The sequence below is a fragment of the Cotesia glomerata genome, linkage group LG10 (genome assembly GCF_020080835.1).
Source record: "Cotesia glomerata isolate CgM1 linkage group LG10, MPM_Cglom_v2.3, whole genome shotgun sequence".
Lineage (NCBI taxonomy): Eukaryota > Metazoa > Arthropoda > Insecta > Hymenoptera > Braconidae > Cotesia > Cotesia glomerata.
The window spans coordinates 13,477,649-13,502,231 of record NC_058167.1 but is presented as its reverse complement, the minus strand read 5'-3'; the positions used below and the strand labels follow the sequence as shown (position 1 = coordinate 13,502,231).

Sequence of the window (24,583 nt, the reverse complement as noted above, 5' to 3'; positions counted from 1 at the left end):
CATCCAGTGAATAATTATTTATTGTTAGTTCCATAGGAGGCGCTTTGGTACAAACAATCAAGTCATCAACATCACACACCTCCGTAGCCCGTGTCCGTGTATTGAGGATGTGTGAGCTGAAGTGCTGTCGCGTAGTTGTGTAAGCAGCAGCCAACGGAGTAGTGCCTGCTCGTGATCGTGAACGGTGGCAGCCAAACCAACGAAACGCCATTTTCTGCGTGCTCTCGCGAGAGGGTTCATACCATAACCCATTGCGCCGGATCCCCGATTTTACTACACTAACTCAAACTGCAAACTACCACCAACACCACTGCACCAGGAACAGCACACTATTTACACTGCTGGAACTGTCTCTTCCAAGTAAAGGCAGTATTTAAATTTATTATATTTATGATTATTATCCATCGTCTAAATTCTACGTGATCTAGTATGTAACATTTAATATGTTGGTGTTGTTTTATTAAATTAATCAGTGGAATTTTTAGTGAGTTTCTGTTACTGTAGTGCTCATAGTGAAGATATTGAATTTAATAAAAATAATTTATTATTTTTAATATTAAATAAATCGAAATATTTGTGAAACTAGGAAATAACGAGGGCGATGCCCGGACACGCGACTGGGGGTGCGTCAGCGGATATGGTAAGAATCCTCTTGTCTCCCAGAGAGATTATTTTTAAGATAAACATTATTTCAAGATTATAACTGTATATTATTCATTTATAATTTTTTTTCTATGTATAATAGACGTAACAGTTAAATGTGTGTGTGTGACATCTTATCATATTATCGGTAGTGTCTCCGAGTTAGTGCTGAAATATCGCGGACGGTGTTTAGTTGGTATCACGTCTAAGAAATAAAATAGTCAAGACTATTGTTCCGACTAATAACAATCATGTGTTGTGCTCGTAGATATTTTAAATATTTGGGTCTCACGAGCTGGCATATAATATAAATAAAATCCCGTAATATCTGGTAGTACTCACTCAGAATTATTGAATAATTATTTTAGAATTCATGAAAAGAGAATTTTTAATGGAAGATCTACGCAGATGTAGACGGGGAGGTTTTAGTAGGTGTGGCGAGTGTCTTTGAATTAATATTGTGGTTGATTGGTGATTTTATTAAATCATTATTGATGTAATTGCTCGGTACAGTACATAGTATTGTCGTTGTTATTAATTTGTTTAACTGACTGCTATTGTAATTTATTTTTTTATTGCCGATTTAATTATCATTATTTTAATTTGCAACCGTCGTTTCTATTCTGTAGATTGAGGGCGTCGGTCCGGAGTACACTCGACTATTCTAAGGGTGGATTTTTTTTATTTGTCAATTGTAGTTGGCAACCAGCCGATATTGTTTTTGATTTGGCTGCTAGCTAATTTGCTGTACTCGTGATTTGAGTGGAGGCTTTTTATTTGAGAGACAGCAAGAGTCTCCAGTCAACGTTCAGGGGGTGAATTTTCACCCGGCTTTTAAGTCTGCTCTCGCTAGTACGAGTACCAGTACAATTTTCTCGTACTTTTTCTATATAACTGCAGTTTTATATTATTGCACTGATAGAAGGATTTAGTACGGAGTACTGAACTGATTTAGTAACAAAATTTTTAGTCATTTATTTGGGAGAAAATTAATGAAAATTAAGTTAGCCGGCATCAAAAAATTTTTAGAAATTTTTTTCATTGGAAAAATCATTACAGAAAAATAAAAAAAAAATTTCATTTGTAAAAAACTTGAAAAACTATAAGTGCAATTTTTTAAAAATATTTTTCAGTTCTAATTTAATAAATGAAAAATAATCAAAAAATTAAAAACGGCTAACTTTTTAATGACATAGAAAATTAATTCTTTGATACCAAACTGAAGAAAAATTAACTTGATTAGAAAAAAAAATTCTTGAACCAAGAAAATAATTTTGGAGAGGGTAATTGTCTTAAAACAAGACGAAAAATTCTTGAATCAAGTAAAATTTATTAGTTCAAGAATTTTTCTACTCTAATCAAGATTAAATTCTTCAAAATTATATACACGGAAAGAACAAGACACTGGATATCATCCCAGATTATACTCATTGTACTTGATTCAAGAACATTTTTTTTCTGTGCAATAAATCATTTATTGAGTACCAATAAATCATTTGTTAATACTACTAAATATTTATTTGGTGGAATTAAATGGGCTTTAATAAATGATTTAGTACCTATTACTAAATATTTGGTAATGAAAGGTTTGTTTCTAAATCATTTAGTATTTGTTACTAAATCTTAAACTGATAGAAGGATTTATTTGTATTAAAAAATATTTGTTAATAGTTAACAAATCATTTATTCGGCTGCCCAATTTCAAAACACAGTAACTAACATTTAAAAATTTTAAAAAATTTTTCTTATTAAAAAAAAAGTTTGCCTGCCAAATTGATAAATAATTTGATTTATGAATAGAAAATACTTGAATATAAATATTTTTAAGAATAAATACTTGAAATTAAGGTTTAAAAGTTATAAAAAATGCAGCAATATTAAAAAAAATTAGGTATAAAAATTTTGCAGTTACTGTGTTTTAAAATTGGGCAGCCGTATTAGAGACCACTTTTTGGCATTAAACAAATATTTCTTAGTATTTAAAATGATTTATTTGTATTTAATAAATCTGATATTCATTGATTAAATATTAATAAATTTTTTTAAATACTAAGAAATATTTGTTAAGGACTAAAAAATGGTCTCTAATAAATGATTTGTTAAATATTAACAAATATTTTCTACTATAAACAAACTCTTCTATCCGTGTATTAAATAGAACTAAATCTTTCTGTGTGGATTTCAGCTGGAATATCTCGTTATGATTTATAACAGATAATACGGCCTAGATTTAAATTTAATTTATCTGTAATTAATTGGGTCATTAGTCCGAGGTGCCGGTGCATGGTGAAAAAAAAAAAAAAAAATCATAATGTAGAGTTCGATAGTCAATTAACTCAGTAATTAAGGATAATAGCTATGAAATTGTTCGTGACTGTTTCTATTACGTACCTTAGAAAGTCCATTATGTTTTTTTTTACTCATTAACTACTCATTACACATTACACTTGGCCCTGGATGTTGTAAATTTGTAAAGTAAATACCATTTGAGCAGATGTTAGATAATGGAAACACGATAATGAAGAAAGCAATGATGAAAAAAAAAATAAATTTTAAAACCGATGACTAATCCAAGTAAATATTTATTATTTTCATCATACAATTGTAATACTGCGTATTGTTTCCCGGTAATTGAGGATAGAAGTTATTGGAAAAAAAAAAAAAAAAAAAAAAAAAAAAAAAAAAACAATGCATTGCTGATATTATATATGCAGTTAAAACAAATACGGGACGGCGATCGGAAATAAATGAGTATTTAAAACTTGGATCGAATGCCAATAGCATTCCTGATTAGATGTCTGCAGAGCGTCTCAGCTCTCAGTATCTGACTCCTTGACGTCGAATCCTTGTATGTACATTGTAGCGCATTTGTATTGCGACAAACTATGCTCGTTGGTCAACAGTGTGCTAATTATGCATCACCCCATTTGGCCCGGTTGACATTCCACGAGGGTCGTATTCTACTCATTTAACCCTCATGCGATGAGCCAGCCCACGTCCTCCCTCCATAGAGTAAACTCTTGTATCTACTAGGATCCGGTAACCGAGTTCCCCACCTCTGAGCCATACTCATCCACATCAAGCCTCAGGCTAATCTCGGATCATCATTTTTTCCACTCAAAAACCACAGAGGCCTCGTGGCTCTAGTTCTTTTTTAGTTTTTTTACCCGTGATAAGATGAACCCTTTAATCTGGTGCACAGAAAGAAAAATTTATTGACTGGAGAACAAAATTCTTGGCTCAAGAAAATTTGTCGGGTGCCTGAAGGAAGACCGAAGTTGTATTGGCCGAAGTAAAAATTTTTCTTTAAATTTTTTATTCTTGGTAGAAGCAATTTTTTCTTAATTCAAATTATCGTAAATACTTGATACAATAAATTTTTATATTTGATCAAGATTTTTAGATACTTTAGGGAAGCAGCGCCACCTACTTCAGCTGAGAAAAAAATTTTCTCACCTTGAGAAAATTTTTCTCTTGAATATTTGATACCCATTTTATATTATTTTAGCGTGCAATTATACATATTGAATGAAAAAAAATGATGAAATATTATTTGATCTTTCCATTTGACATGTTAATCAATAAAAATATTAATGAAAATTTACTTCTATCTTTATATTTAATTTTTTGGAGCAAGAGGCTGAATTTTCTCATAACAACAAGATTTTCTTGACTTAAATAAATTTTCTTGAATCAAGATAGGTATTTCTTAAAGCAAGAGAATTAATTTTGTTGGAATAAATGAAATTTTTTGTCAAAAAAAATTTTTTTTTCGCTCAAGAAAATAATTAGGAAGAAAAATATTTTCTTGGCTCAAGTGAACCTTTTTTTCTGTATAATCAATGTAATTAATTTGAGGAATGTTAATAATTCATTAATTTTTATTTTTTATTAATATTATTTGTAACTATTACAGATTTTATAAGAATTACATTGTAAAATGTAATATTTACATTGAAATCTCTGAAAATTAAATTCAAAAATTGAATTTAGAAAAATGTTATTTCAAACTGTAATTTCTCTACTTTGATTACAACGGGATTGATTTTACAATTTATACTGCAATTATTCCTGTTTTTTTTTTCCGTGTATCATACACTGATAGCATTTGTTTATAGTTAAAATTTTTTGTTAATATTTAACAAATCATTTTGGAGACCACTTTTTAGTTCTTAACAAATATTAATAATAATAAGTGAAATTTCTTGTCAAAAAAAAAAATTTTTTTTCGCTCAAGAAAATAATTAAGAAGAAAATTATTTTCTTGGCTCAAGTGAACTTTTTTTTCTGTGGTTATTTTAAAAAAAAATTTATTTTTTGGATTCTGAAAAATAGACAAAAATTATTCCAAAGGTAGCGAATAAAATTATAAAGCCAGTGAACATAATTAAAATATTTGTATAAAATCTTACTGTTTAATAAGTAAACTACAAATGTATTTTTATACATTTAATCTCTACAATTTTTTCCAGTCGTATGCTTTATCTCGAATTAAAAATCATATCACCGCCCACACACGCGCGGAAAGCAAAACCGCTATTGCCATACAGGACACGTCATTATAGACGTATAAACGTTACGCATATGTCCACTCACATATGAGTTTATAAATATGATCAAATATGAACATCAATGACATTGGAAGTAATTTCATCAGTAGCAAGACACATGACATCCTTTCTCCAGAAAAAGACCGACACCTAGACTACGTGAGTAGGAAGAGGAATTACTCGGATATTACTTGAGGTGTAAAACAACTCCTCTACTTCCTTATGGAGTCAAAATACAGAGTAAGATGTATGTACTTTGTACTGGGTGCTCTTTACAATGTATTTATGTTATGCTGTGTATCTACAACGGATTGCTAAAAGATAAAAATAGTCAGCAGTTGGATAAAAAATTAAACAAGAAATCAAGTACAGCAATCTACAGCTGGCCACGATTCAAACGTAAATACCTAATCGATAGACTAAGATCTAGAGAGAACTCATTGCCTCTTACTTCTATTCCAGCAACAAAGGCACACCTCAGCATTACCTTCTCTTGCCTGCAATTCCATCTACATCTGGCTTGGACTTTATATTATTTTATAAAGATATAGAAGTATAAATATCCAATACATATGTGTAGATGTACACAGTACTTGTATCGGTAAATTTGTGCCAGTATATTTATTGTAAAAACTATACTATTATATAGCATACTATAAGGAATAGTTTTTACCGTTGACGTCAGGATTTATTTTTCAATCATGATGCACTGATAGAAGGATTTATTAACTGTTAATAATTTAATTTATTTAAAGATAATTATTTAATTTATTAAATTTTAATAAATATTTTTTAACCTTCAATAAATATTTATTTGGGAGGAAAGTATAATTATTAATAGTTAATAATTATTTATTAATAGTTAACAAATATTTATTAACAGTTAATAAATATTGCTTATAAACAAAAATTATCTTTATAAATTATTTGCATTAATTATACTACATTATAATAACGTTTATTGTAACTTACCGAATTCTATCATAGCTCATAATTATTTTTTATATTTTTAAATATTAAAAACGTTAATTTATTTAGTGAATTTAATTATTATCATGAATTCCAGCTATAGGGTCATAAAAAGTGTCAAAAGAAAATTGCTATTTTTGCTTTTTATTTTAAATAAATATTTGTTAACTGTTAATAAATATTTGTTAACTGGTAACAAATATTTATTAACATTTAATAAATCTTATTTACACAGAAAGAAAAATTTCTTGATTAGAGAACAAAATTCTTGGCTCAAGAAAATTTTCGGGTGTCTGAAGAAAGACCGAAGTTGTGTTGGATGAAGTAAAAATTTTTCTTGAAATTCTATTCTTGGTGAAAGTCATTTTTTCTTAATTCAAATTATTGTAAATACTTGATACAATAAATTTTTATACTTGATCAAGATTTTTAGATACTTTAGGGAAGCAGCGCCACCTACTTCAGCAGAGAAAAAAATTTTCTCACCTTGAGAAAATTTTTCTCTTGAATATTTGATACCCATTTTATAATATTTTAGCGTGCAATTATACATATTGAATGAAATAAAATGATGAAATATTATTTGATCTTCCCATTTGACATGCTAATCAATAAAAATATTAATGATAATTTACTTCTATCTTTATATTTAATTTTTTGGAGCAAGAGAGAAATTTTCTCAAGACAAGAAAATTTACTTCTATCAAGAACTAAATTTTTTGGAGCTTGAGGCTGAATTTTCTCAAAACAACAAGATTTTCTTGACTTAAATAAATTTTCTTGGATCAAGATACGTATTTCTTAAAGCAAGAGAATTAATTTTGGAATAAGTGAAATTTCTCGTCAAAAAAAATTTTTTTTTTTGCTCAAGAAATTTTTTCTGTGTAATAAATAATTTATTAACTGTTAATAAATATTTATTAAATTCTATGATGTTAAAAAATCATTTATTAACAGTTAATAAAGCTTATTAAATATAAACAAATCCTTCTATCAGTGTGCAGAAGCACTTTAATCTCAATACTCGATACGATACGAAGCCATTGAGAAGTTTTTCTATTACTATTTAATATGTTTAACGCACCTCCAGTTGTAAAGCCGATAGATTTTTATGTCACTGTGAGTATTAATGTCATGACGAAGAGCTTGACATGTGGATAACTGATACTCTCTTTAGAATAGATAAATTTTAAATGTTTTTCCTTGTTATTGCTGCTATTATTCATTTATTCAAACGGAAATTTGAGATTTAATCTGGCGATAGCGGTATCAAAGTTGACAGCCTTTTGGAGATCTAAAAAACAATTTATTATTTAGAGAAAAAAGATTGTCAGTGAAATGAGGTCTCACGTCTGACAAGTTACAGCTCCGGCCCGTTTAACGTCAGCGGTGCTTTTGCTGGCATTCAATTGACTTTGTCCTAGACTTGTTTCCAAGACTAGAGGTCGACGTCTCCTCACTGCAGCATGACGAGTGCTCGACATAAACTTCTCTAACTCTACAGCCAGAATTACCTACATGTATATGTAATTTCGTAAGACATGATACAAGAATAAGGTTCAAGTTCGCTTCATCAGTTTATTAAATTTTAACGGATTCACGTACGAGAGTGGAATCTGAGCTGACTACTCAACTCCCCAGGTGTTTTCACCAGCTTCCATGCATTATTAAGGATTTTCTGCACTTAATAAAAAGCAACCTGCTATGTCTTAACCAGCATTTAAGAGTGTAACACTCTTGTATCAACGAATGCGTGTAAACAGTTCACTCGTGCAAGGTTGTTGTAAGATTACAACCGGTTCTACGTGTTCCCCAGCTCATTTGATTGAGTTTTATTTAAAAATTACCCCAGGTACATTTAAATAATAATAACATTTCTGGATTATAAAGAAAACAAAGTTAATGATGATAAATAATAAGTTACAACACAAAATATAATATCATTCACACACGCTAAGGTTACTCTTGTAATGACACGCTGGCCAAATTACTGAAAAATATTAAAGCTGGATAATGGAAAATTATACTTCCAAAGAAACTTTTGTTAGTTTATTTAAATAATTTTCTTTGTTAGAAATTATCGGATTTTTTATCAAGTTATTTTTTGTTTGAAGTTTATAACGGTATATATTTGCATTCATTCATAAATTTTATAGTAAATTTTTAATAAAATTTTAGAATATTAAAGATTAATTTGTATTCGCTTATAAATATTTTTAAATAATTATTTTTAGAGTCAGAATTTATTATTTTATAACAATAAATAAACTATCGGAAAAGTACTTAAGAAATTTTAAACACAAAAAGATATTAAAGTTTTAAAATAGTTTAATTCAACGTCAAAGACTTTGTATACAACTTGCAAGTAATCTAAGATCTTAACTCTCAGTAAAATAAACAGTTTTTTTGGGCTACGGAGAAAATATTTCCGGATAAAATATATTTTATAATAACTTTGAACAAAGTAAACAATACCGCGTATTAATAACAATTTGTTAAATATTTTGATCTAGAAAAAATTTAAATAAACTCTGTTAATTTTAGAGAAAATAATATTTAAGTTCTCATCCATATTTTAAAAATATTTAAATGACTAAATTTTGGGAATTTGGACAATAAATGAAGATGTTAAATTATAGGAATTGTAACGTTTCGCTGATTTATTTCAGCTTCATCAGGCAAACTAAAAATAAAAATTATTTTTAGTTGATACAAATAGTTGACATATAAAACAAAATAAATTAAAATAACAATAGTTAAACAGCATATTCATAATCTGAAACATCTTTTTAAATTACAATATTAACAATTTGTTAAGATTTCTCTCAAATACCATTCAAATTAATTATATAAAATAAAAATTCAACAACGTCTATCTGTCAAGCGTGTTTACAGCTGTTTAACTCTATTACATCTATTGACTTTGTATTAAAAATGAGACGAGGATGCTAACTATAAGAGTAACTATTGTTATTTTAATTTATTTTGTTTTATATGTCAATTATTTGTATTAACTGAAAATAATTATTATTTTTAGTTTGCCTGATAAATCTGAAATAAATCAGCGAAACGTTGCAATTCCTATAATTTAACATCTTCATTTCTTGTCCAAATTCTCAAGATTTAGTCATTTAAATATTTATTAGAGAAAATTTTTCATCTAAAAAAATAGGAATAAAATTGATAGAAAATCCGTGGATGATCGTAACATCAGAGCAGAGCGATCCCATTTCTCAGAACACGAACATTTGGGTTTGGCTATCAACTTTGGCTTTTTTTATCCTCATCTTTTATTTAATTTTGGATTGACAGTCTGTTGAATTTTCCTTTCCAGTGTTGGGCTTTGAGCGCTGTGGACTCAGCTTTACTTAAACTCAGATACTACACGGTGACTCACGACCACGAGGGTGCTTTCCTTCCCTCAACTCAACTCGACTCACCCTGCTTCTGCTGCTGTGCGCTAACTATAACAACCAGCACGTCGTCCAACCCTCCCTTCTTGTTCTATCATACCACTACGTGTGTACTACGTACTACCAACACCGACACTGTCTATGTCGGCTTGATCAATATTGCGGAGAGAGCGCAAAGCCTGACTGACTACCGCCCGAAAAAAAATATATTAATATATTATTTTGTTTATTTATCTCTCAACTCACGTATCACAAACTAATGTTCAATTTTCGCTTGTTTTGTCCACTAAAAAATAATTTAATACCGCATCAACATTATCAATAATGACACTGCTGATTTGGAGGAATAAAAACAGCAGTGCCTTGGATCATCTCCAACTGGGCTTGGATTACGAGTAACACAATCAGCAGAAAATAAATTCCTGGATGAAATTTAAGAACTGGAACTAGAGCAAGAGAATCAAGAAATGAAAAAATTGATAATAAAATTTCTACAGGGTTGATTACAAGCCATGTTAAATTAAGGGACCTTGTTCTCTTTGGCATCGTGCTCTTGTCATATCCGGTTTCACCCTCAAATTTTGTGGAAATACCGGTGTCCGTTTCCGGATGATAGACTAAAGAGACAAAAAAGTGTAAATATATGTATATATATACCGAGTATATAAATTATTCGCGTGATATGAAATATTAGGGGAGAGTTTAGTTGGCAAACTAAAACTTAAACTGCCCGCATAAATGCTCTGACTCACTTCCCATTTCGCCCTTCTGTTTTCGCGTATTACTTAATATTATTATAAATTACATGCCACATTTGATTTATAATATTTAAGTACATTTGATAATTTAATTTTGCAGTGACTAATATGGCGGGCATGAGACTGTTGAAGTTGTCAACAGAATTATTTATTTCTGTTAGCTGATATGGTGCTCATTTTAATTAATTAAAGTTTGACCAATTATCATGATCGACACTATCAGATATGACAAGAGATGTAATATTAAATTAACGATGCTAAGATATGTATTACACTGACAGAAGGATTTGTTTACAGTTAAAAATATTTAATATTTAACAAATCACTTATTAGAGACCACTTTTTAGTATTAAACAAATATTTCTTAATATTTAAAATGATTTGTTTGTATTAAATAAATCTGATATTCATTTATTAAATATTAATAAATCTTTTTAAATACTATGAAATATTTGTTAAGGACTAAAAGTGGTCTCTAATAAATGATTTGTTAAATATTAACAAATATTTTTAACTATAAACAAATCCTTCTATTAGTGTAGGATGTACGGAAAAAATAAAACAGGAATAATTACAGTACAAAATGTAAAATCAGTCCCGTCGTAATCAAAACTAAAGAAATTACAGTTTGAAATAACATTTTTCTAAATTCAATTTTTGAATTTAATTTTCAGAGATTTCAATGTAAATATTACATTCTACAATGTAATTCTTATAAAATCTGTAATAGTTACAGATAATAGTAATAAAAAATAATGAATTGTTAACATTCCTCAAATTAATTACTTTAAACTACACGGACAAAAAGGTTCACTTGAGCCAAGAAAATATTTTTCTTCCTAATTATTTTCTTGAGCGAAAAAAAAAAAAATTTTTTTTGACACAAGAAATTTCACTTATTCCAAAATTAATTCTCTTGCTTTAAGAAATACGTATCTTGATCCAAGAAAATTTATTTAAGTCAAGAAAATCTTGTTGTTTTGAGAAAATTCAGCCTCTTGCTCCAAAAAATTTAGTTCTTGATAGAAATTAATTTTCTTGTCTTGAAAAAATTTCTCTCTTGCTCCAAAAAATTAAATATAAAGATAGAAGTAAATTTTCATTAATATTTTTATTGATTAACATGTCAAATGTGAAGATCAAATAATATTTCATCATTTTTTTTCATTCAATATGTATAATTGCACGCTAAAATAATATAAAATGGTCATCAAGTATTCAAGAGAAAAATTTTCTCAAGGTGAGAAAATTTTTTTCTTAGCTGAAGTAGGTGGCGCTGCTTCCCTAAAGTATCTAAAAATCTTGATTAAATATAAAAATTTATTGTATCAAGTATTTACGATAATTTGAATTAAGAAAAAATGACTCACCAAGAATAGAAATTAAAGAAAAATTTTTACTTCGGCCAATACAACTTCGGTCTTCCTTCAGGCACCCGACAAATTTCCTTGAGCCAAGAATTTTGTTCTCCAGTCAAAAAATTTTTTTTTCTGTGTAATGTCGCTAAATAATAAAGCATTCTTTAATTATCTAACTAAATTTTTTAATAATTGCCTGATATTTTTCATCTTCAAGTGAGAACTTAAATATAAGGCTGGATTTCACATGCTCTAGAGTTTGCTTGTGAAGCAAAGCCAAAAATGAAGTGACTCATCTATATTAGAGCGTAGACTGGCAAAATTCAGGGTTTTTGTGCGTATGTGCACATATTAAAAATTAAAGAACCATATGGACAGCATGTGCCGACAAGCTCGCCGGTTATATAGCGGCATCTAGAAAACTTAATGTAAGGGGACCAGTCCGGAGACACTCGTCAGCTATTTTTTTGGTTCAATAAAATAAGAGTAAGAAAAAGAGACGGTGGTAGTGGAATTAAACGGTCTGCTCTGAATGTAGACGATGATGAACTAGATGAGAACCATTCGAGCTGATTATATTCTATTATCTCGCAGGTACCGGAGCTATACTCGGCTCACCTTCTTATAAGAAAGCAGTTGGCATAGAAGTTGCCTCGAATAGAGAAGAATAGAATAGAAGGGTCGAGAGTCGTGAACGAGGAAGGAATCGCCGGTGGCGTCGAACGCGTGGGAGACTCTGTACTATATATAAATCTTGGCGTAGGGTCGAGGGACCTGTACAATACCATACACTATCATATTATATACATACTTGAGCTTCAGGCCTTATATATTGTAGATCGGTGAGCGCTACACTAGTCTGACTCACGCGCAGTTCGCGTAAGCCGTAAGCCAAGGGGTGCTTTAAAATCCGTGGGAGGCTTTTGATAAATTATTCTGAGGCGTCCAGCTATCACTGGACTCTATAAAGTCACCAGCTACGCATGTACAACTAAATCTGTCTAATGTTAAATAGGAGACATATTAATATTGTCTCTATCAAGATAGTATTGTCCTTGATGGATTACAAATCTAAAAATTTTTCATTTTTATACATTGTAAATGTATAAATTGTCTTAAAAATTTTAATATTTTTAAAAAATGTTTTTTTTTTTTTTTTTTTAATTTATCTTCTTCATTATTATTATCAGCCACTAATTTAAAAAAATATTAACTTACACTGAGAGAAAAAAATAATTAAAAAAAAAAAATGGGCATTTTTGTGACAAAAAATTAATTTGGTAAAAAATTTTAGTAGTAACTTTTTTGTTGCTAAAGTTTTATATCTAAAAATTTTTCATTTTTATGTAAGGTAAAAGCCCCAATATATGATCATGTACCAGTATATGATCATATACTGGGGCTTTTACCTTATTGTAAATGTATAAACTGTCTTAAAAATTTTAATATTTTTAAAAAATGTTTTTTTTTTTTTTGTAAATTAATCTTCTTCATTATTACTATCAGCTACTAATTTAAAAAAATATTAACTTACACTGAGAGAAAAAAATTATTTTGAAAAAAATAGGCATAATTAATTTGGTAAAAAAATGTATTTCTTAGATAGAGAAATAAAAATTTTTCTCACAGTAACTTTTTTGTTAAAAAAAGTTTTATAGATTTATAAAAAAAAAATTTTGGATAAAAATTCATAAATTATCTATCTAAAATTTTTTTTTTTTTTCCAAATCAAATAAAATTTTTTTCAACAAGAAATTTACTGTGAGAAAAATTTTTATTTCTTCTTAAATTAATTTATTATTACATTGCTCATTTTTTAGTTTGTAACTATCAGAGAATTTCTGTTGCCATCAAATATGTCTTAACTTTATAAAATAATTTAGAAAGTATAAAATATATGACAAATTTCTAATTTTAATTAACGAAATTGAATATTTATATAATAGATAAAAAGAATCTCAATGTAACTGTACAAATAATACTTATCCACCTTTTTGGTATTAAAAATACTTTGTATCTATTAAGCAATAGGATTTAGCAAGATACTCGCGTGATGCCGATAGTAATCACTACGCAATGAGTTTCATTGAGAGCATCGGAGTAGTTACAAGTAACACTCTCTTTATAAGCAGGATGATGTCTTTAACGTGGGTATAAAATGAGAGGGGAGAATCCAGGGGCCTTGCGGGCACACGATAGTTAAACTTGATAGCAATTCCTCTAGTAAAACATTTTTCTCATTCATTCTTATTCTTCATATTTCTCGTTTTGTTTTTCTGCACAAGAATATAGTAATAAGAACGGATGGTGAGAAAAAAGGGTGGATGGTCCTCAGGCCAAAGAAACAGTACTCAGATATGAAATAACTTTTTACCTCAATATAAATACAAGAGGTTGCTTTTGATTTACCATTTCAATGCAAATGTCCGTGTCGCCGCTTTGTTAACCTGAGCCGTGATTTTATTTTTTATTTATATATATTACAAGAGTGTAAACAAAAATAAACAAAAATAACACAAACAAAAAAAAAAAACATTACCGCTTTCACGCTTGTAGTGCAGGTGCAATGCGCTGTTTACCTTCACGAGTTATTCGTGTTGTCGCCGACTGGCAATGAGAATGCTAATTAGACCGAGCCCCTAATACTAATTATAATTATTTTTTATCTACTACCGCAGTTGTTTTAACTTATAACTTATAACAATAACTAAAGTTATGATAGAGCTAAAGTGTGAGTCGCCGGATAGAGTCACGCTCGCGGTTTTATAAGGCTTATCATTTTTTAAATTCGTTCCCACGTTATAATACCATGAATTCACTTCTACTCATTACCAGCGAGTTTACAGACCTGACTATCCCGTTGGATTTAATACATTACATTACATTAGTAGATAGTAACGTATACTTGCTGCGAAACTTCACCAAGTATCGGGATATCGGGATATAGGCTTGTAGATAGTTATTAGTAGGCCTGCAAAAACGCCTCTCGATAACACAAACCGGGACACGCATTAATTGAGGCCGATGGGATTACTTATACCGAGACTGGAACGTAAGAGAGGTAAACTACCATGAAGTGACGTCATTTGTCGTTTAGTTGCTGTTTTAGAAACCATTTGTCATGACCTCTATTTTTTATTTTTTTTTTTATTTTATATTCTTCGCTTAGTTTCTCTATTTATAGAGTGTTTTTATCTTATTTTTATAATGTATGTGCATATAACGCTTGCGAGCTGTAAAACACCCAGTAAATCAGAGCAGAGATGGTTTTATAGATTTGCCGACGTTGAATTATTTAGGATTATATTACGTAGTCCACATTGCTGGAAACCCTGGAACTGTTGGAATTCCTTTCTTTACACTATTAAGAAGTATTTTATTAAATGATTAATAAAAATAGTAAAAATTTTATGAAAATTAATTTAGCATATATTTAATAATTTTTAAAATTCTATAACAAATAAATCATGGCAAAAAAAATTGACATTTGAAAATTTTTAAGAATAAAAAATGCAATTTTTTAAAAATGATTTTTTGGAAGTAATTATTTTGTTAAATAAAATTAAAAAATTGTCAAGTGACAGCTAACTTGAATGTCATAAAAATTTTTTTTTTAAATGTGCGCCGAATTTTTTTATGAAAATAAATTTACCAGTTGTTAAATAATTTTTTTTTAACAAATAAATTATGGCAAAAAAAATTAGAAAAAAAAGATTAATTGACAAGTAAAAATTTAAATAAATGAAAATTGCAATTTTTAATAATTATTTTTTGGAACAAATTTTTTTGTTAAAAAAAATTAAAAAATTTTCTAATGACTGCTTATTTTAATTTCATAATTTTTTTGTTAAATGAACTGAAGATGTCATTAAATAAACTGTTTTTGTTAAGTGTTATTGTCGGTTTTAAAATTCTTTTCTTAATTGTAATTAAATAACAGATGATGTAATAGTAAATTTCAATAGGCTTCTTGTCTCGAGAAATATATATTTAATAAAAAAATAATCAGGTCAATTAATAACGTTCTCAAGTTATCGCGTTAAAAAGTTCCTTACACGATAGTTGTAAAGTTATTTTTTTCTTTATTGAAATAACTTTTTTTAAACTCGCTTATTTATAATTATCTTAAAAATAGCCGATAAATCTCTAAGATATTATATCATTTATCTTTTATTATGGTTTCTACGGGAAGGAGTGTTACTGATTTATCACGAGCAAATTAGTGAGAAATTTCGACGTGATCGTTAAACATATCTTGAACGTTCACGCTTTTTCTTCTATTAATAAACTTATTAAATTTAATCATCGAGAAATAATTTAAAACTTCAACACTTTAATTTATTTATTAAACTAATTTATTTTTTTCATATGTTAAGTAAAAAAAAAAAAATAATAATTATTTAAACATTAATACTGAAGTCAGCTGATATTTGACAATTGTTTTTATTGAAAAAAAAAAATTATTTTTAAAAAGTATGCACTTGTAATTTATTTTAATTTCTACATGTGGAATTTTTAATATTAAAAATTTTTTATAGAAATTAATAGTCCAAAAAATTCACAGATGTCAATTAACTTCAGGGTGGTGAATTTATAAAACTGAAGTTAGCTGATATCTGTTATTTTTGTGACTTTTACATCAAATAAATTACTCTTAAGAAAACATTTTTAAACAATTACAACAATAACTTTTTGACATATCTAAGTATAAGTGAAATTTTTATTGTAATTTAATTGTTAAAAAAATTTTTAGAAATCATTAAATGTCAGCTAACTTCAGTATCACATAAAATTTGCTTAATTTTTATTAAAATTGTTTTCATTTTTATTTATTGATAAAAATGAGGTTAGATTTAAAATATTCAGGGATTATGATGATATTTTATTACCTCATTTTTTTATTGAGAAAATTATAACAAAAAAATGAAAAAAAATTTTCAATTGTAAAAAAATTAAAAAACTGTGCAATTTTTAAAAAATATTTTTTAGTTCTAATTTAATAAATGAAAAGTGTCAGCTAACTTCAGTATTATTTTCCTTTTGAGTAAGATAAGATATAAATATAAAACGTGAGGTGTTGAGTCTGTAAGTGGTATGCCCAATCCTTTAAACATTTGACCTTTAATAGACGCCCGTATACGTAGATCAGATAGGTCGAAGATCAATCGTCTGGAAGAGCAATATAATTCAACTATATAATACTCGAATGGTATTATTATACCTTCAAGCAAACGGTACACTCATGCCTCCTTCCTGGCCTTCCTGGAGCAGTTGTCTTCAATGAATAGTCTTCTCGGAAGACTGAAAAAGATTAACTGTGTTGGAATTATTCTAGGATACGGAACAGTGTTATGCATTTCAATCAACTGTTTCCGGATTCCGATCTCTGTTTTTTTATTCTAAAGTACAGAGGGATTAATAATAGCTTAGTCTTTTAATATTAATGTTAGTATTATATTATGATAAGAATATAAGAAGCGTAATATTCCCTTGATCCTCTGGGCTGTCTTACTACATATGTCTGCAATTACTTACTCAAATTTTCTTCTTACAAATTTGTTATTTTTATTTTTATGTTTACCTACTCGAGTAAGGTAAAAGACCCAGTTATTGACCAATTATTGACACTTGCAATTTTATTCTAATTAAAAAAATCAAATATTCTCAAAAAACCAATTATCTTAAATATTATAACTCAAAAATTATATTTATTAATTTATCAGAATTCATTTGTTTTATTTTTTTCAATTAAAATAAAATTGCAAGTATCAATAATTAGGCCAGTGTCAATAACTGGGTCTTTTACCTTAACTATAAAGGAATTTTTTTATTGATGCAATCCCAATATGATTTTTTATTTTTTTTTTTTTTTTATTACCTTATCATTACACAGAAAAAAAAATGTTCTTGAATCAAGTGTATAATTTTGAAGAATTTAATCTTGATTTGAGTAAAAAAATTCTTGAACTAATAAATTTTTCTTGATTTAAGAAAATTATATTTGATTCAAGAATTTTTCTCTCGAATCAAGTTAATTTTTTTTTCAGTGTACAAAAATAATTTTAAGAACAATTACTTTGCAAAGATTATTAACCCTGTTAATAGCTGTTGGGTTTGGTTGTTAATAAATAAATAAATAAATAAATAAATAAAAGAAGAAATGATAAATATTAAAACTAAAATACTTTTTTTTTTTTTTAGGTAACCAGATTGCGGTGAGTGGACTTGATAAATAAATCCAGAGAGCTTAAAGCTCGAAGATGCCGCTCCCGAAGAGGCTGGTGGAGCCTGTCCACGTTGCCCGCGGCACGATCCCAGAAGCTTTTCCCCTGCCATCGGAGCTGGAGGCCGCGACGAATGGGACCCTGGCCAACACTATTAGACAGCTGTCAAGTTTATCGCGACACGCCGAGGACCTGTTCGGGGAGCTGGCACGTGAAGCTCATACATTAAGTGATCGAGCCAACTCTCTGCAAGCAAGAATAGACAGACTCGCGGTTAAAGTTACCCAGCTGGACAGCAATGTTGAGGAAGGTTAGTTTTCCAGGAATATGTGATATTACACACTCAACTTTAGTAGTAATCTAAATATAGATTTTATTACTCGGTAGTTATTCTATCGCTTCTTGGTATTACACATGTGTACTTTCAGGAGCTAGAGATCTTATTTAGAATGCGTAATAATTTAGTTTGTTCTGTTTTTCAGTTTCACTTCAAGACATTCATATGAGAAAGGCATTCAAGAGCTCGGTTGTATTCGATCAGCAAGTCGTTTCACGTGATACTATGCCCACGGCGATGCGTGAGACTTATCAAGCATGTGATACTCCTCCACCATTAGATAAACTCAATGTTTACAGGTAAATATATGATTTAACTTCAGGAAGAAGACCAGTTTTATTTTAACTACCAATTAACAATCGAGCTTTATTATTATTTATTATTTTTTTTTTTACTCGAATGTATCAAGTTGAATTATTAAATTTAAGGGTCAATATTTACAAGTGGGGTCAACGATTTTAATTTTAATTTTTTTTTATCATTATCGAAAATATCAAAAAATTAATATTTCAATTAAAAAATTATTTTTGAACGTTGGAAAAAATTTTGGCTCATATTTTTGGATAAAATTTCTACTTTATCTTTTTTTTTGAAAAGAACATAAAAAACTAACAATTTAAAAAAAAAATTTAACATGGGTTGACCCCACTTGTAAATAATTACAAAATATTTATATGACACGAAAGAAGAAATAAAAAATTTTATAAAATTTCATTTTTACCAAAAAATATTTGGTAATTATTTACAAATGGGGTCGACGATTTTAGTTTTCATTTTTTTTTTCATTATCAAAAATATCAAAAAATTAATATTTCAATTAAAAAACCATCTTTGAAAGTTGGAAAAAATTTTAGCTCTCATATTTTTGGATAAAATTTCTATTTTATCTTTTTTTGATGTTCTTGATTAATTTTTTTTTTTTTAAGTACAAATACAAAAAATTAATCATAATTTTAACAAATTTTCAAAAAAATTTATAAATTTTTTTTTTAATTGTTTGTTTTCTATGTACTTAGAAAAAATATATCAAGAACATAAAAAAAAAATAAAATAAAAATTTTATCCAAAAACATGAGAAATTTTTTTCAACTTTCAAAAATTATTTTTTAATTAAAATATTAATTTTTTGATATTTTTGATATCCCCACCATAAATTCGCCATAAAAACAAAAAAATAAAAAAAAAAATTATGATGATCCATCAATTAATCTATTTTTTATAGCCAAAAATAAATTTGACCCTACTTGTAAATAATTATTAAATTTAAAATATAAAATTTTTATGAATTGTTTTATTTTGTTTGAATTAACTAATTTTTTTATCATTTTTCAGAGAGGACGGTAAGGATGGATTGAAATTTTATACTGATCCAAATTACTTCTTTGACTTGTGGAGTCAAGAAATGCTGAAAGACACTGAAAAGAAATTACATGATAGAGGGAAGAAGGTAATGTTGCTTTTTATTACTTTTCAATTTTATTTAATAGATAATAAGCAGTAATATTTCAATTAATAATTAAAAAACTGTCAGTGTATTTATATTACATATCCGATATTCTGTCAGTATATTCGGGTTTTAAATTACTGCTTATTATTATAAAGTATTAATAAATTAAAAATACACAACATTAGGTTTTTTTTAATAAACAAAAATATGTGATGATTAACCGTCGAAAATATCCCCTTGGTTATAGACCGAGTCAGAATATGCCGAACCGTTCAGAGAGGCAAGTCGATGGTTTGGATCTTTGTAGTTTTACTTTTACTATATTTATTATTTTGATTATTAATTATTGGTTAATATAATATAAATATTTTTTTCCCAGTATTAAATTTTTAAGTCATCGATTTACTGTTAATTGTTGAATCACTATTCACGAACATAATATCGAGCTCACAACCTTGTGTGGATTTTTTATTAACTAACTTATTTGCGCTGTTAGAGTTGTTTGATTCTAGCTGCTCGCTTTAAACTTTTATATATGTAGTTCCGCTAGGAAATAGTCTACTCAATATATCCATGATGGTTACATTATGTTAAAAAAAAAAAAAAAAAGTTGAATAAAGTCCAAGAATGTAGTTTTGTAAACTTTGTAGCCACCATGCATATTATCATTTTTATGAAAAACTTTATGTACATAAATCTACATTACCCATCTAGTAGTTGACTCAATAAAAATTGATCAACTAGCTAATTTTTTTATTTAAATGCAGGAGTTATTTTTTCAATAAATCTTTACCATCAATCATAAAAATCATTGAGTGTGATCATCGTTTATATAAAACCATTAAATCACAAGTTGGAAATTTTGGCTTGCCTATGTTTTCTTTGACATGCACTTTTAACTATCAGTCATTAATTATTCCATAGACGGAAAAAAGTAAACTGTAATAAATAATAGTCGATTTATAATAAGTAATGATCAATTGCTAAAAATTACTATTTCAAACAGTAATATTCGCTGTGTAAATGTTGAAAATGTTAAAGTATAATAATTAAGAATTTTGACTTTGATATTTATCTATTTTTTATTATTTATTTATTAAATAATGTTACTAAATTTCTAATACAAGCAACGTCAATATTTACAAAGTAAAATGGTAAATTTTAAATGCAACGCTAAAAATAAAACTATAATTATTCACTAGCTTGGACCGGTAAAATGTATATTTTAAAAGTAGAATTTTTAATAATAATAAAGTTAGCCGAATTTTTTTATTTTTTTTATTTTGCTTAATTTATTTAATTATAACTAAAAGATATTTTTAAAAAATTGCACTTATAGTTTTTGAAGTTTTTAAGACATGAAAAAAATTAAAAAAAATTTTTTTTAATAAAAAAAATCATAACAATTTTTAGATGTCGGCTAACTTTATATTGATGAATTTTTACTGTTTCAAATATTAAATTCTCCTAGTGTGAGACCCTTCTCCTTCTTTTCATATAGACTATATTAAAACGACAATTTTTACTGTTTGAGGCTTTAATTTTTTAAGATGAGAAAGTCGTTATTTATTATAGTGACAGCTACTAATCACATTTTCGATATTGAATTATAAATTGTGGCTTTTACACTTTCTACATTAAGTTCTGTAATATTTATATTTTTGAAACTCTAAAAATTAACCGGAATCCAAGTGAATTTTACAGTTTACTTTTATCCGTGTCGTAATTATCAGAGCTATTACTAATAGTATTTTTAATCCGACAGCCTCATAGACCTCGGAATGACGGTGGTAATTCTGGTGGAGGAGGAAGACACAAGAAACGTGTAAGACAACCGCATAATACACGAGAGAGACAACGACAGCTTGCAGTTGGACATGGAGAGTACATCATGCCAACTCAGGGTGTACAATACAGGACACCCCATAATATTCCAGACGAATCGCTTCTTGGGATGGTGATGACCGAGCCACGACCTCCGAGACCAAATAGTATTGAGCTTAGGCGAAGTTACCCCCCAGATGAACAGCATTTGTACAGTCCTCCTACTACGGATCATTACAGGTACTTAAACAAAAAATTTTATTTTATTAAAAATTAAAATTAAATATGACATTAAAGTTAGCTGTCATTTGAAAAATTTTTAATTTTATTTAACGATTAAATTAATTCTAAAAAATTATTTAAAAAAAATTGCATTTTCAATTTTTTTAAATTTCTAAATGTCAATTTTTTTTTCTTATTTTTTTTTGCCATAATTTATTTGTTAACAAAAGTTCTAAAAATTATTAAATATCTGGTAAATTAATTTTCATAAATTAAATTAAAAGACAAAAATTAATAAATTATTTCAATTACAGAGCGGCAAATTATATGACCCAAGGTTACGACGATGGAAGTTTATACAGCTCGCATTACGCGCCTGGACAAGGGCAGCCCGGCAGCGAGGCTTACCAAAGTCCTGGACCGGGTACACCAAGTCGCGGTGGAAGATCGCGACCGTCTCAGCCGCCGCCGGCGCCACCGAGCAACGCTTCGAGCAATTCAACGCCCACAGTGGCGTCAGCTAATAACACCCCGACTCGTGGAAGGTCTATGAGCACAGGAAGAGATACTTTACCACCTCCACCGCCGCCTCCTGGTGAAGTAATGTCGCCACCGCCTATAAACGGCACAATACCGGCGCACCTGCTTAATAGGAACGGTAGCCGTTCGAACAGTCCATTACCGAGCCATCAATCGACACCGACTCCACCGAATCACACTCTACCTGCGGGGATCGATGAGCCGGATCCTGCGCCTCAGGATCTACCGCCGCCTCCACCTACTCCAGATCCAGCGCCATCAAGGCCGATATCACCGCCTTGCAACATTCCACCGCCACCTCCTCCACCACCACCACCTCCTGTGCTTAATGGACCCATATCATGCGTACCTATTAGCAACGGTGATATTGCTAAGATAATTGCCAATAATCCACCGAAATTAAAGCCACTGAAGAGCATAGTTGATGGACAACTAAGGAAACCACAAAACCCCAATATTCCGATTGTTGATCCACGTAATGATTTGCTCAAAGCTATTCGTGACGGTGAGGATCCTTTGATACTGTTATTATAATTACTCGTATGGTTATGATATTATTATTATCATTATCTTTATTATTAAGAGAATAAGAAAAATTTTGTCTAAGTGTTTTCAAGATTTCATATCATTCTCACCGATAGTCAATTTATTATGATAAGTATTTAGGCTGCATTTGAAAATTCTATATCTCTAGATACATAATTAAGAAATGACCTTGTGTCTTGTGAAATATTGACATTTTTAAAGATATAAGCTCATCCCGATGTTACACGCATCAAGACCTTTCATTTGAGTACCCACATCAATTTTTCATATATTTTATATATATATATATATTATATATATATATATATATATATATATATATATATATATATATATATATATATATATATGAAAAATATATCAAAATGCATGTGGGTACTCAAATGAAAGCTCTTGATGAGTGTAAGATTGGGATGAGCTTATACCTTAAAAAATGTCAATAGTTAAGAAAATACAGTGCAATTTAAAGAAATTATCTTGTATCTCGTGAGATATTGATATTTTTAATGATATAAGCTCATCCCGATGTTACACTCATCGAGACCTTTCATTTGAATACCCACATGATTTTTTCATATATTTATATATTTATATATATGTGTATATATGAAAAATATATCAAAAATGCATGTGGGTACTCAAATGAAAGCTCTTGATGGGTGTAACATCGGGATGAGCTTATATTTCTAAAAACGTCAATAGTTGAAAAAATACAGTGCAATTTAAAGAAATTACCTTGTATCTCGTGAGCTATTGACATTTTTAAAGATATAAGCTTATCCCGACACTACACTCATCGAGACCTTTCATTTAAGTACCCACATCAATTTTTCATATATTTATATATATGTATATGTGAAAAATATATTAAAAATGCATGTGGGTACTCAAGTGAAAGCTCTTGATGGGTGTAACATCGGGATGAGCTTATATCTTTTAAAATGTCATTAGTTAAGAAAGTACAGTGTAATTTAACAAAAGTAATTATTAATAGAATTGGGAAAAGATAAATTATTATTTAGTAAAAGCTTTTAAAATATTTCAACTAGAGAGTCGAGAAATTGTATTTCATTAGTTTCGTGACTACTGTGTTATTAATTAAGAGATAAAAATTTATAGAAAATATCAGTAAACTAACGAAATGTTTTTTTTTTTCAATTTTATTTTTTTAAATATAATGTATTTTTTATTATTACAGGAATTAAGTTACGTAAGGTAGAAAAAATTGAGCAGAAAGAAGTGGAGCGTGTAAACGCTTTGAACGACGTCGCGTCAATATTAGCTCGACGAGTTGCCGTTGAATTCAGCGACAGCGAATCTGCTTCAGAAAGTGAGTGCGAGAGCGACGGATGGGGTGAACAAGACTCAAGTATCGCGTGACCCGTATCATTTCCGCCAACTGCATCTGCCTCCTAGAGTGAACCAGTCTTTTTAATAATAATACATTTTGTCTATGTTGATCCATATAGGTATAAATTAACTTTGTATCAAATAAATTAAAACCCTCGGAAATTTTAATAATATTCCTCAAGTTTGATATGATATTAATTACACTCATGTAATTTATCAGAGCTTTTAAATTATTTTATCATTACTATTATTATCATTATTATGAATGGGTACTTTTTGTAGTGCATATTGTAATTGCTATTACGTAACTACGGAATAAAGTGGACATTTAATTTTCTCTTGTACATTCCGCAGTACTATAAGTACATTTGCATATATTATTTTTATTATTTTCATTTTCATT

The 24,583-nt window shown here is 28.6% G+C and overlaps 1 protein-coding gene across 3 annotated transcripts; it reads left to right on the top strand.

The window, feature by feature from the left end:
* The first annotated feature begins 93 nt into the window (after positions 1-93).
* Positions 94-24,571, top strand: LOC123272818 (wiskott-Aldrich syndrome protein family member 3). 3 transcript variants are annotated; one of them, XM_044739812.1, is made up of 9 exons: positions 94-360; positions 587-640; positions 17,892-18,224; positions 18,397-18,550; positions 19,584-19,698; positions 19,946-19,978; positions 21,464-21,762; positions 22,059-22,789; positions 24,029-24,571. In XM_044739812.1, exons 3-9 carry the CDS (start codon positions 17,951-17,953, stop codon positions 24,208-24,210), a joined length of 1,788 nt encoding a protein of 595 aa, XP_044595747.1. In that variant the 5' UTR covers positions 94-360; positions 587-640; positions 17,892-17,950; the 3' UTR covers positions 24,211-24,571. The 3 variants fall into 3 exon arrangements, with proteins under 3 accessions (XP_044595747.1, XP_044595746.1, XP_044595748.1); XM_044739811.1 differs by having other exon boundaries at positions 94-640; XM_044739813.1 differs by lacking the exon at positions 19,946-19,978 and having other exon boundaries at positions 94-640.
* The last annotated feature ends 12 nt before the right edge of the window (positions 24,572-24,583 follow it).

Bases quoted from the DNA above. Each gene is read 5' to 3' on its own strand.
- LOC123272818 (XM_044739812.1), top strand. From the start codon at position 17,951: ATGCCGCTCCCGAAGAGGCTGGTGGAGCCTGTCCACGTTGCCCGCGGC. The intron at 18,225-18,396 runs GTTAGTTTTCCA...TCTGTTTTTCAG, and splicing joins GGACAGCAATGTTGAGGAAG to TTTCACTTCAAGACATTCAT. The intron at 19,699-19,945 runs GTAATGTTGCTT...CCTTGGTTATAG, and splicing joins TACATGATAGAGGGAAGAAG to ACCGAGTCAGAATATGCCGA.